Source organism: Jaculus jaculus, chromosome 8, assembly GCF_020740685.1.
Source record: "Jaculus jaculus isolate mJacJac1 chromosome 8, mJacJac1.mat.Y.cur, whole genome shotgun sequence".
Classification (NCBI taxonomy): Eukaryota; Metazoa; Chordata; class Mammalia; order Rodentia; family Dipodidae; genus Jaculus; species Jaculus jaculus.
In genome coordinates, this window is record NC_059109.1 from 64,760,629 (window position 1) to 64,775,560 (window position 14,932).

The 14,932-nt window shown below is 37.3% G+C and overlaps 1 protein-coding gene across 1 annotated transcript in view; it reads left to right on the forward strand.

Annotated features, from left to right (window-relative positions):
- The window catches only part of Shc4 (SHC adaptor protein 4), a 112,612-nt gene extending 98,623 nt beyond the window's left edge, over window positions 1–13,989 (forward strand). Inside the window, exons 11-12 of the mRNA XM_004669736.3 lie at window positions 5,482–5,735; window positions 12,963–13,989. Coding sequence (XP_004669793.3) covers window positions 5,482–5,735; window positions 12,963–13,115 — 407 coding nt within the window. The 3' untranslated portion in view covers window positions 13,116–13,989. The remainder of the gene's footprint in view (window positions 1–5,481; window positions 5,736–12,962) is intronic.
- Window positions 13,990–14,932: the final 943 nt, after the last annotated feature.

The following is a 14,932-nucleotide window of genomic DNA, read 5'->3' on the forward strand; positions in this document are numbered from 1 at the left end:
TTTATATATATATTGTGTTTTGTAGACAGTTTTTTATTTGTATCTTTTATGAGAAAGGGAGAGAATTGGCATGCCAGGGCCTCTAGCCACTGCAACTGAACTCTAGACAAGTGCACCACCTTTTGTGTCTGGCTTATGTGAGACCTGGAGAGTCAAACATGGGTATTTAGGCTTCACAGGCAAGTGTCTTCACTGCTAAGCCATCTCTCTAGCCCATGACATTATTTTCTTTCTCTTTCTCTTTCTTTCTTTCTTTCTTTCTTTCTTTCTTTCTTTCTTTCTTTCTTTCTTTCTTTCTTTCTTTCTTTCTTTCTCCCCCCCCCTCTCTCTCTTTCTTTCTTTTTTTTGGAGAACGGGTTTCACTCAAGCCCAGGCTGACCTGGGATTCTCTATGTGGTTTCAGAGTGGCCTCAAACTCACAGCAATCCTCCTACCTTTGCCTTCCAAGTGCTGGGATTAAAGATGTGTACCACCACACCCAGCTTAGATAATTTTTTAATTCAAAAATAATACAGCCGGGTGTGGCGCAGTACGCCTTTAATCCCAGCACTGGGAGGCAGAGGTAGGAGGATCACCATGAGTTTGAGGCCACCCTGAGACTCCATAGTGAATTCCAGGTCAGCCTGGACTACAGTGGAACCCTACCTTGAAAAACCAAAAAATAAAAATAAAAAAAATACAGATGCTCACAGAAAAATACAAATAATAAAGAATGGTATTAAATGAAAATAAAAATCCCTTTGCAGGCTGGAGAGATAGCTCAGTGGTTAAAGCGTTTGCCTGCAAAGCAAAGCCTAAGGACCCAAGTTCAATTCCTTAGTACCCACGTAAAGCCAGATGCACAGGGTAGCACATGCATCTGGAGTTTGTTTGCAGTGGCTTGAGGCCCTGTTGTGCCCATTTTATTTTTTTTTCTCTCTCTCTCTTTATCTCCATCTTCCTCTCATACACTCTCTCAAATAAATAAATAAAATGTGAAAAAAAATCCTTTCCATGTGACCAAAACTATATCCAACTCTCTTGATGTCAACAGTTTCTCCTGATTACTTTCAGAATACTGATGAGTAGTTAAATACTGCTTATCTACCTGCCTCTCTTTTCCTCCTCTAGAAATAAGTAAGTTCTATAACTCCCTTCTATACTTGCTTCTGTTTTACAGACTGGTTTATATTAGGCATATCAGCTTTCTTATTATTTTCAACTGGTCCATAGTATTCTATTATGGGAATGTATCATAATGTATATAATCAATACTTAACTGATAGACATGCCAATGATTTTCTGTCATTTGCTAATATTATAACTGATACTATGACAAACCTTTTACATGTGCTTTTTAGAAAAATTATTTTATTTATTATTTTGTTTGTGTGTGGTAGGTTGAATTCAGGGTCTCATGCATGCTAAGCATAAACTATACCATTGAGCTACACTCTCACATGTAGGTATTTTTTTTTTACTTAACACGTAGGCATTTTTAAACTGTTTTATAATCACAGAATGAAAATACATCAATGAAAATAAATCATAAGTATTTAAAATATAACATATGAATTGTAGAACTGAGTTGAATTAAAAAATCTAATCCCTAAATGACATATAGTTAAATGTCATTTCTATAAAGTTCATCAAGGAAAAAAACTGAAAACAGGTTTTAGGGATACATACATATTTTAGGTCTTTTTTGACATTCTATTGATATTTTATTGCATTATGAAAATAATAAATTTATTTGGTAACTAGACTCCAAGTTAGGTCTTTTTTTTTTTTTTTAACCTGTGGTTAAAGCTTTTAAAAAGATGAAGCAGGGGCTGGAGAGATGGCTTAGTGGTTAAGCGCTTGCCTGTGAAGCTTAAGGACCCTGGTTTGAGGCTCAATTCCCCAGGACCCACATTAGCCAGATGCACAAAGGGGCACATGCATCTGGAGTTCGTTTGCAGTGGCTGGAGGCCCTGGCATGCCCACTCTCCTCTCTCTCTCTCTGCTTCTTTCTCTCTCTGTCTGTCACTCTCAAATAAATAACTAAAAATAAACAAAAAAATTTAAAAATGTAAGTGAAAAAAAGATGAAGCAGGGAAGAGATAAACAAGAATATGAAAGAAATATCTGCAAAGTACTGGAAATATTTTATTTTTGTTGTTTCTGTGGTGCTGGGGATTAAACCAGGGCATTGCATATGGTAGGAAAGCCCTCTACTGCTGAGCTACACCCACATTGCAGCACAGGTAATGCTTTAATTTTTAAGTTAGGCAATTAATTATTAGCTTGATAATTTAGTTGCATATTATATTATCATTTTATAAGTGTCCAATACTAAATTAGAATTAAAATGCAAAAAATAAATTATTGCTAAAATCAATATTAATGGTTGTTATCAAATTATGCTGCTAATCAACTTTCTTAGTTAACTTCAATAAAAATCATTTTATTAAAAGTATTTCTCAGCCGGGCATGGTGGCGCACGCCTTTAATCCCAGCACTCGGGAGGCAGAGGTAGGAAGATCACCATGAGTTCGAGGCCACCCTGAGACTACATAGTGAATTCCAGGTCAGCCTGAGCCAGAGTGAGACCCTGCCTCGAAAAAACAAACAAACAAAAAAGTATTTCTCAATATCTCTAGGCCAGCCAACAAACAAGGACTGTAGGATAGTGTCTAATGATATGAGAGGATTGTATTACTGAAGACCCCAGTGAAACTTACACAACAGTCTTGGCTAATCCTGGGGACTCCAAAAACCATTTTTGTTCCTCTATTGCAGAGCTGAACACATGGGTTTTTTTTTTTTTTTTTTTTTTTTTTTTGTGACACATGGTCTTACTCTGTAGCCCAGTCTGTCCTGAACTCACTATATTGTCCAGCCTGATTTTGAAGTCATGGTAATCTGCCTGCCTCTCCCTCCCAAGTACTGGGATTACAAGTGTGAGTCACTATGCCCAGTCCTACATTTGTTTTCAAACAGCTGAACTCATTAGCATGTCATCTTTCCAATTCACATTGGTTTCTTAAATATTTCATTCTTACTTTCTCATAGGAGTTACTTATAATTATTTAATCCAGATTTTGCACAATATATTTTTTCCTGAAGGGCTGGGAATGGAAACTAGGGCCTCACATATGAAGCAAGAGGTCTAACATGGAGTTCACTGCTACTTGTATTCCCTTCCTTCCTTAAGCAATGTTTCCTCTTTCAGAGATTTTTGCCCGTCATGTGAATTTGAGTAGGGATATTCATGTCTACCCTGTGCATTCCTGAAGTTCTGACTGTGAGCAATGTGTCTTTAGTTGCTAATAGGAATTCTAAGATAGCAGTATTACTTTCTCCCATGATATGCATCACTTTCGGGGAGTCTCAAACCTACAGAAGACTTCCTGTTGCTTCTATAACCTTCACCTATACCTATTCTCAGAAATATATATCAAGTTACTAATTGAAGCTGGGCATGGTGGTGCACACCTATAATCCCAGCACTTGGTAGGCAGAGGTAGGAGGATCACTGTGAGTTCAAGGCCACCTTGAGACTACACAGTGAATATTCCAAGTCAGCCTGGGCTACCCTACCTTGAAAAAACAGTAATAAATAATGATAATGATAATAATAATAATTGAGTAAATATTTCATATCAGTTGTATAAAATGCAGTTTACATTACCACGTATTTTACATAAATCATGGATAATATAATTCGATATTATATGGTTATGCTTAGTCAAGAGACCATGAGTGATGAGTATTCTTTGTTTTCTGTTTTCCAGATGCAAAAAAGTTGACATGTATAACTTTTAAAATTAAAATGAATTAAAAGTTTATCTCATTTAGCTTTTAACAGAATTTTAAATGTTTGAATGATTGAAATTACCAGCACAGTGTATCATGTCCTTGTACTAATTTGGGAAACTGCTTGGAAAACATTGTCTCCATCTTCTGCTGGCCCATCATTTGTGGCCTCTTTTCAGGATGATATAATGTCTGTTTTTCTTTTATTTTGTCCGTTTCCAAAAGCTCCTCATCATGACCTCAGAATAAACCAAAAGTCCATCACACTACAATGTGGGTGCCCATACATGTGCATATATGCCTCACTCTCATGCAGAGCCTGTCTGGGCACACATACTCCACACTCACACAGGATTGTTCACTAGAAATTCTCCATTGTGCCTGGAAGCAGACAGCACTCATGCCAACTGTAAGCATTATTCATCAGTCTGGACACATTTTGTTGGACTGTTCCTGGCAACAATAGAAAGACTTGATTATTTGTAGGGGAGAACTATTTCCAGTCATTAGATTTGGACTAAAGATATTTCTTAAAAGAAACATTTTCTGTGCTACATCATCACTATGTTATGCAGAAAGATGTTACTAAGTAGGGACAAAATTATAACATATTGACAAGGGAACTGGATTATGACCTTTAGGGTACTATTGGTTGTCTACACCAGTGATTTCATAGTGCGGTGAAATACAACCTAGAGTGAAATTTGTCATCAGTACGATCCTTGAATAAAAACTTATAAACACTCCTTTGTGTAATAAAGTGAAGGGTGGTTTCTATGCAAATATCTTTTGTATTTCAAAACAATGTCTGGTTTCTATGGTTATTTTCCTTGTTAATATGCCATTACATATATACCTTTAATTTGAATTCAATCATAAACATTTATATTGTTGCTTCATTTCTGGTGCTGGTAGTGCTGGTGTGTGTGTGTGTGCGCACACGCACGCGCGTGCACATGTGCACATGCATGCATGTGTTTTGAGACAGAGTCTCACTAAGTTGTTCAGGCTTGCATTACACTTGCTAGGTAGCTCAAGCTAGCACCCACCTCTCAGCAGTCCTCCTGCCTTAGCCTCTTTAGCACTGGGATTACAGTTGTGCTCTACTGTTTCTACCTCTCTGGCAACACTGTACTATCCTGATAACCTTTCCTTCTACTGGGGACCTTCGTGGGCACTGCAGAAGAAGAATGGCTAGACCATGTCTAAAAGCCTACAACTAGCTCCTGAGATTTAGAGTCAGATAGTCTTTGTTTCAAATCCCAGATCTAAAGCATATCAGTGTGACTTTGAGTATATAACTTTTCTAAATATCCATTTTAGAGGGCCTGTCTGATTTTGAAAATAAAGCAGCATAAACTATGTAAAGCCTGGGACATGCATAATAATGACCACTGTGAGTATCAAAGGCTCCAGATCTACCCATGCATCTTTCAATTTCTTCTGCTCCCACTTCTGGACAACATCTTCCTCAGGGCCTTGGGCAGCTGCCTTAGGCCATGCCTCACTCATGATTTGCTTTCTTTTCTCCTGTCAACTCTGTAGTTTAGGTAGGTGAATGACACAAACAAAAGAGGCTCATTCAGTGGGAAGCTATGAAGCTGAAAGTAGAAGTAAAAGTTTTGGTCAGATTATATTTGAGTGTGAATGGCTGGATGGATGAGAAGGTGATGGTGATTCCTCTTGTATGTGTTCTGACTTCAGAGGCACCAGAAACTGTCCAGCCAAGAGCTTCAGTCAAGCCTGCCAGCTCATATTCTTTGCCACACCTTGAGCAGCAACTGTGGAATGAAGAATGCTACCATGGCAAGCTCAGCAGGAAGGCAGCAGAAAACCTTTTGGTAAAGGATGGAGACTTTTTGGTTCGAGAGAGTGCAACATCCCCTGGTCAATATGTACTGAGTGGACTCCAAGGTGGACAGGCAAAACATCTTCTCTTGGTGGATCCTGAAGGCAAGGTATCACCGTGTACTCACTGTACACTGCACAGGATGTTGTTCTAGTAAGGAGACATGTATTCATATCCAAAGCCTGGTGGTCAGAGAGTTCAAGGCTAAGTGTTTACATTCTCTTGAACCTTTCATCTGGGATGAGTGGAATGGTTAGAATAGGAGGAGGTGGTTGTTTCTCAGATTCATGGGTCCTAGCACAAATTTATGAGACAAAGAAGCAGGAGAAAGTGGCCTGAACATAGACACAGATGAAACTAACTCTAAAGAAATAGAGGTATATGAACTACCTGACAAATAATTCAAAATAACCATTGGAAAGTGCTATGTAAGATCAATAACATAATCCATGAATAAAACTAGAAAACCCACTAAGAGAAATAAAACACAAAAGGAACCAACCAGAAATTTTAGAGCTAAACAATGCAATAACTGAGCAGAGAAGTTCTAGAGTTCAGAGCTTGATCAAACAGAACTAATCAGTGAATTTTAAGGCAACTTTGTCTAGAGAGAGGAACAGAAAGAGAAACAGAAGCAAAATATTTGAAGAAAGCATAAATAATTTATAAGATACTATCAATTTATACATTATTAAAATTCCAAAAGGAAGAGAAAATAAAAAGAGAAAGATTATTTACATGTATAATGGCAGAATGCTTCTCAAATTCTACAAGGAAATAGACATTGTGTTCAAGAAGCTCAACAGACTCCCAGCTATCATGAACCCAAAGAAATTTGCACCATGACACACTGAAAAGAAACCACCAGAAATCAAAGACAGAGGGCTGGAGAGATACCTTAGAGGTTAAGGCACTTGCCGGCAAAGCCAAAGGACCCAGGTTTGATTCCCCAGTACCCACATTAAAGCACAAGGTGGCACATGCATCTGGAGTTTGTTTGCAATGGCTGGAGGCCCTGGCACACCCATTCTCTCTCTCTCTCTCTCTCTTTCTCTCCCTCTTAAATAAATAAATAATAAATAAAACATAAAAAGTCAAAGACAGAGAATTTGAAAGCAGAAAAGAGGATCATCATAGGAAAAGAAACTCCCTTAAGATTGCCAGTGGATATCTCATAATTTCCATACGACCAGTAGTGGATTAGATACATTCAAAATTCTGAAAGAAAAAAATCTTTCCAATCAAGAATACCATATGTGGCAAAACTATCCTTTAAAAATGGAGAAATTTGGGCTGGAGAGATGGCTTAGCAGTTAAAGTGCTTGCCTGTGAAGACTAAGGATCAAGATTTGATTCCCCAGTTCCCATGTAAGCCAGATGCACAAGGTGGTTCATGAATGTGGAGTTTGTTTGCAGTGGATAGAGGCCATAGGGCACCCATTTTTTCTCTCTCCCAAATATATAAAAAAATAATTTTTTTAATGGAGAAATTGTGCCTGGGGAGATTCCTCAGTAGCTAAAGGCACTTGCTTGCAAAGTCTGATGACCTGGTTTGATTTTCCAGTACAAACATGAAGCCAGACACATAGGGGTTCATGCATTGGAGTTCATTTGCAGCAGCAAAAGGCCCTGGCATGCTCATTTTCTCTCTCCCCTCCTCTTTCTGCTTGCAAATAAAAAAATAAAAAATGATGCCAGGCATGGTAGCGCATACCTTTAATCCCAGCACTTGGGAGGCTGAGGTAAGAGGACCATGAGCTAGAGGCCACCTTGAGACTACGTAGTGAATTCTAGGTCAGCCTGGGCTAGAGTGAGACCCTACCTTGAAAAACCAAAAATAAATAAATTAAATTATAATAATAATGAAGGAGAAATAATGACCTTCTGGCATAAACAATTCTGAAGGAATTTGTGACCAGAAGACCTGACTTATAAGGGCACCAAACAGTAAAACAAATGCCTATGAAATTGTAAAGTTCCTTATTAAAGATAAATGCATAGACAAATACAAAACACTGCAACAACATGATAATGGTATGCAAATAGTTTTAAATTCTGTTATAGACATTAAAAGACAGCAGTATAAAAATAGCTGTAAAATATGTCAATTGGTATACAGTATGAAAAGATGTTAGTGATTTGTGAAATTAGTAATAAATTGTATGTGTGTTTAGAGATAAAATGGAGAGTATTTGTATGTTATTGATGCTAAGCTGTTTGTATAAAATAAATAATTATAATTATCATGTGTCTTATGTTAACCTCATGGTAACTACAGATGAAACATGTACAGAAGATTAATGAAAGAAAATTACAAAGAAATTTAAACCTGTTACCACTAAAAAATCAATGAAACATAAAGCGAGACAGAAAGGAGAAAAATGAGACAAAAGACTACAAAACAGACAAAAACAACAAAATGGCAATACTGAGTTCTTTCCTATCAATATTTTTTAATTTAAATAGAATAAATTCCCCAGTCAAAACAGGTCAGTCAAATGATTTAAAACAAAAACAAACAAACAAACAAAAAACTGGGCTGGAGAGATTGCTTAGTGGTTAAGGCCTTTTCCTGCAAAGCCAAAGAATCCCAGTTTGATTTTCCAGGACCCATGTAGGCCAGATGTGCAAGGGGGCACCTGCATCTGGAGTTAATTTTCAGTGGTTGTAAGCCTGGCATACCCATTTTCTCTCTCTCTCCCTCTCTAACTCTCTGCCCCTTTCTCTCAAAAATAAATAAATAAATAAACAAAATATTAAAAAAAAAAAACAAAACTATCTAGGCCAGGCATGGTGATGCACACTTTTAATCCCAGCATTTGGGAAGCAGAGTTAGGAGAACCACCTTGGGTCTGAGGTCACCCTGAGATTACATAGATAATTCCAGGAGGTCAGCCTCAGCTAAAGCAATACCCTACCTTGAAAAGCCAAACAAACAAACAAACAAACAAAATCCCAATTTATATAGTATCCAAAAATAATTAACTTTAGACTTAATGGTGTAAGCAGGCTGAAGTTGAAAGGATAGAAAAGATATTTCATGAAAGTGATACAAAAAGAGAACAAGGCTGGCTGTATCAGATAAAGTATATTTTATCAGACAGAATAAGCTTTAAGTTGAAATCTACCAAGAGTCATATAAAACTACCCCCAAAGTTGTATAACCTCGAAGAAATGGATCTATCAAGACTAAATCATGAGGAAATAGAAATATCAGAATATGCCTGCAATTGGTAAGGCAATGGAATCAGTAATCAAAAATCTATCAACAAAGGAAAGCTCAGGCTTAAATGGCTTCATCAACAAATTATATCAAAATTGAGAAGAATAATCACTGATCCTTCTCAAGTGCTTCCAAAAACATAAAGCAGCCTCATTTTATGAGGTCAGCATTATCCTGTTATCAAAGCCAGAAAAGTATATAACACACAAATAAACCTCAGTAACACATTGAAAGAATACATCATGACTATGTGGGATTTATCACAGGAATGCAAGGAAGACTCAACACATTAAAAATCACTCTGTGTCATATGCCACATTAATAGGAAGAATTTTTTTTTAAAAAAATCACATGATCACCTCCATAGATTTACAAAAGGCAGTTGGCAAAACTCCACACATTTCCATGGTAGACACACTAAAAAATAGTAATAGAAGGGATTTGAACAAAATAAAGGCCATATATGGAAACTTCACAACTGACATTATACTCTTGTTATGGTTTGGATAGAAAGTACCCTCCAAAAGGCTCATGTGTCGAAGGCTTGGTTCCAGCCCTCCAATAAATAAATAATAATTTTTGAACAGTTAATGAAAGAAACTAAAGGAGACAGGGTAAATAGAAAGATATCTCATCTCCATGATCAAGAAGACTTAATACTATTAAAATATTTATATTTCCCAAAGGAATATACAGATCGAATTTCAATCTTTATAAAATTCCCAGTGCATTTTTATCAACATAGAAAATCAGTCCTAAAAAATTTATATGAAACCACAGTGAACTCTGAAAAACCAAAACAATCTTGAGAAAGAATAAAGCTGGAGGCCTTATGCTTCTGATCATATTTCAGAGCTCTATTAGTCAAAATAATATAGTTCTGACATAAGGATATTTAGGCAAATGGGACAGTACAGAGAATCTAGAAATAAGCTCATGCAGCCAAATGATCTTTTTTATAATGTATAATTTTAAAAATATTTTATTTTTATTTATTTGATAGAGAAAGGACACACAGAGAGAGAGAATGGGCACACCAGGGCCTCCAGCCACAAATGAACTCCAGATGCATGTGCCCCCTTATGCATCTGGCTAATGTGGGTCCTGGGGAATTGAACCTGGGTCCTTTGGCCTTGCAGGCAAATGCCTTAACTACTAAGCCATCCCTCCAATGTATAATTTTTTATTGACAACTTTATACTTACAGACAATAAACCATGATAATTCTCTCCCTTTCCCCACTTTCCTCCTCACAACTCCACTCTCCATCATATCCCCTCCTTCTCTCCATTAGTCCCTCTTCTAATCCTTCAATGCTTCTCTCAGCCTTGGGATGAGGGCTTACTTACACAGCATGGGGACCTCAGAGAAGCTGTGCTATGGAGAAGTCTCAATCCACCCTGAATGACAACTTCCCTGTGGCTACTGCTAGAAGCTCCTTGTCCCTGTATAGGAGTATGAGACCACAGAGCAGATCTTTAGTGGGATTCACTATATGAGGGTTACTTCTATGAATGCTCCTCCCTCAGCCTGGAGGCGAGGGCCTACTTACAGAGCATGAGACCCCAAAGCAGCAACACTTCAGTGGGGCTCACTATACTGAGATTACCTCTTCTGGATGCTCCTCCCTCAGTCTCAGGTGAGGGCTCACTTACAGAGCATGGAGACTTTAAAGATACCACCTCAATGGAGTTTATAGTTCTCAGATCTTTTACTCTGTATATTCTGTATCTCCTCCCTGAAATCACAAGACCTTGTAGATTGTTGCATACAGCTGGTCTGGGAGGGGGTGTCTAGTAACTAAATCTCAGGTAGGGATCTGAGGACCCTTCCCACATCTCCTCTGGTGAGTTGACCCAGCTGCTTTTTTTGCTTTTTTCACTGCAGAGGAAACTGGCCATACAACAAGTAGGATTGCATAAAATGTGCTACATAGCAAAGGATATGACTCACCTATAGAATGGGAAAATTGTTTGCAAATCATAGTTTTGATAAAGAATTAACATTCAAAATACAAAAGGAAATCCTAAAGCTCAAAAAATAAATAAAAACCAGGAGTGGTGGCACATGCCTTTAATCCAAGAACTTGGGAGGCAGAGGTAGAAGGATCACCATGAGTTCAAGGCCAACCTGAGACTACATAGTGAATTCCAGGTCAGCCTGGGCTAGAGCGAGACCCTCCCTTGAAAGCTACAAAAAGAAAAAAGAATAAAATGGACAAACTTGATTAAAAAATGAGCAATTGGCTTGAATACTCATATTGCCAAAGATGAGAAAACATACACATGATTCCTCCCACTTAGCAGAGGTACCCAAAGAAGTCAGACTCATAACACACAGAAGCAGCATGGTAGTTTCCAGGAGCTGGGGAATGAGGACTTGCTGTTCAATCACTATAGAGTTTCAATCATACCAGAAAAAGTACTAGAGACCTGCTGTCAAAATTGTGCTGATAATTAGCAATATTCTATTATATACTTAAGCACTTAAAACATAATGATTGAGATGGGGAGGCAATATGATGGAGAATGGAATTTCAAAGGGGAAAGTGTGGGGGGGGGGAGGGTGTTACCATGGGATATTTTCTATAATCATGGAAAATGTTAATAAAAATTGTGAAAAGATAAAAAAAAAACATGTCACACATGTTTTAACCCAAGAAAGTATGTCTGGTGTACATAGGACAGATTACATATCAACACCATCTAATTTTTACAGTGCAGAGTAGAGACCCAATGAGGGCAGACTTGATTTTTTTCTAAGAAACCACAAAACAAGTTTTATATACGCTCTCAACTTTCAAGTCAGAAATCTTAGGTGACAGACACTCTGATCCTAACTCCCAGGAAGGGATAAATAAGATCTAGTATATTTGGCCAGAAGGTGCTAGTTTATAGTCTTGTAGTCTATGCACTAGGAAGGTTAAGTTGGCATTTGTATGCAGGATTTATGAGAGAGGAAGACCAGTTGGCATATTTATGCAGGGTTTATTAAAGAGAGGAAGACCAAGAAGTAAGTCATCAGTTCAGGGGAGAATTTCAGCACTGAAATCCTGAACCAGAATGTTGGCAGGGCAAATACAGAGGGGAGTGAGAACAGATTTCAGCAGGCTTGGTCAGCTCAATTGGCTGAGGGGATGAAATGGAAGACATAAAAACTTTCCCAGAGTTTGGAATCATTAGAGAATAAGTTGAAAGCCATCAGACTCCTTTCTTTATCTTTGAATTTATGCTTACTAGCTCTAGTACAATAATCAAAGTTGAGTAACTTAATCTATATACAATGCCATTATCCTATTTTAATCCACAAATTGTGAATTATTTCAATATGCCAGAATCCCAATATGTAGGCAGAACTCAAAGAATCCCCTGTAAATAGGTGTTCTCCATGGCTTCCCTCTATCAGGTGGTTCCCAGCTATCTTCAGAAAGCACAGGTGCAATCAGATGATCAAGCCAATGGAGCCACAATAGATAGTAAAGCATGCCTTCTGTCCATGCATAGGACAAGGATATGAAAAACCTAGGGAAGAAATTCCACAATGGGAAATTTATTTTGTTCAACATGCAGACAGTAATTCATACAACAAATATTTACAAATCAGTTGCTATTTATGAAGCCTGTAGGAAGAAGACATGACCAACTATTTTGAATGTCTCACAAGCCTGCTTGGAGGTACAAGAGTTGTGTTGAACCTATAAGGAGAGAGAGACTCCTGCAAGGGCCATGCTTTCCTTAGAGGACGGGTAATATGAAAGCACTCTAATCTATTGAAGATATTTGTAGTCCTGGATTCATGACTATATGAAAATCAGCTAAAATATTTATAGAAGGGGTGACATGATAGAATATATAAAGCAACAGTACTGAAAAGAGGTAGATTTAAAATTTGGATGGTATGATAAATGCTTACCATTTTCCTAAATTATACAGATGATTACTTAAAAGGGTAATAGGGAATGATAAGACTGCTATTAAAGAAGAGTTGAAAAGTACCTTTTTGTACATAAATAAAATCTGCCTTAGAGACAAGTCTGGTTTTGCCTCTGATTTTTATATCTTCCAGTAGAATTAGTATTGTTCAACCTAAGTATATTTGTGCTTTCTTTTCAAGGTGAGGACCAAGGATCACATATTTGACAATGTTGGCCACCTTATCAAATACCATATGGATAACAGGTTGCCAATCATCTCATCTGGAAGTGAAGTAAGTCTTAAACAACCAGTGAGAAAAGATAATCCTGAACTTTTACAATCCAAGAAGTGACAACATTGAAACACCAACACAGTGACATTGGAAGAACATCCATCTTATAGTTGCACAAGAGGGCCATCCAACTCTTCTGTAAATAAGGTAGAGCACAGACTGTAAGTGCATCTTTCTGAGACCATCATGGACCAATTCTTTTATAAAACAGAGGACTAGCAAAATATGCTCAGAAAATAAAAACTAGAAAAGAAGAGGAGGATGGGCCCATTTGAAAATAAATTATACACATGCCTGGGTGTCACTTTTTCAGGTCTTCTCATGTTGATAAAAAGATAAAAGCACAACTGAAATCTCACAAGCTAAAGGCAACTTGAACTGCTTGGTATGTGCCTTTCAATTCATAATTGGGGAACAATTCCTCATGACAGAGATCAGTTTCCAGTGTCTCCATCTTCCTTAGCCATAGAACCATTTGCCAAAATAAAAGCTTTTTCTTGCTAAGAACAAAAAAGAAGCAATGTTTTTGATTGTATTATCTTTACTACATTTTCCTTTTAGTCATATTCTTCACTGTGATGCTCATGAATTCAGACTGTCTTTGCCAGTAGAATCAAATCAGAAGCCACCCACCCTGTGTCAGTCAGTTTCATTGCACTGTCACATTTGTTGGTCAAAGGAGCCCAAATTCACTGGCCTAATATTCTTCAATCTTTGAGCTCTGTAGGATTCACATATCACATATGACAAAACAATGAGGTTAAATCTATTGATCACTTTTGACTTTGTCACTTTCTTTTGCCCTTCCAACAAAAACTCTTGAATGTATGAAGTTAAAAAGATGATAAGTGGGCTGGAGAGGTGGCTTAGCGGTTAAGCGCTTGCCTGTGAAGCCTAAGGACCCCGGTTCGAGGCTCGGTTCCCCAGATCCCATGTTAGCCAGATGCACAAGGGGACGCACACATCTGGAGTTCGTTTGCAGAGGCTGGAAGCCCTGGCGCGCCCATTCTCTCTCTCTCCCTCTAGCTGTCTTTCTCTCTGTGTCTGTTACTCTCAAAATAAATAAATAAATAAATACAAAAATTAAAAGAAAAGATGATAAGTAAAATGGCTATTCTTCATATTCAATATCCAAAGTGGTTTAGTTTCTGTATAGTATAAAATTTACAGTACAGAGACCTAAGGTAAAGGGCTGCAATGTGTAGCCTATCACCTTTTTTTATATAAGATCAGACAAAATGCAAAAATGAGGAAACATACTAATAAAGTACTCAGAAAAGTCTGAGAATCTTTAAGAGAAGCACTGGTCATCAACATGGCTTTGAGCAACTTACTAAGCATCCATAGATTACAGTCTTCTTGTCTGTAAAATGAGGGCATTGAGTTAATGACTTTAGCCCTAACATGATATGTGTCATTATAAAGCAAGTTTTTCCTTTGTTAATATTGACAAACAATTTGTATAGTTAATGCTAAATTTTGAGGGGTTTTCCTTTGTGCCTATACTCATATTCTCAGGATCAATGACATAGCTGAAGTCAACATTCATGTAGTTTTGACCTCAAGCCTTTTAGTATGAAATGGTGAAACTTTAGAATTTTGGTAATGGTGATACAAGTAGATTTTGGTTTGTTTGTTGCAGAAAATGTTTCAGTTCTTAAATGTGTTTGCATGAAAAGATGTGGCTATTATTTAAGAGGGTTTTTTAATCCTGAGTTTTCTAGCAAGTTGTCATGATTTCGATACAACTTAATCTTTGTGAGTATGATACATTGGGTAAGTTTTAAAAAAATATGAAAAGCATTTTTGGATTGTAACCATCAGAAATCAAGCCCACTGAACTCTAATAATTTTATGTAAAGGTTTATGATTTTATT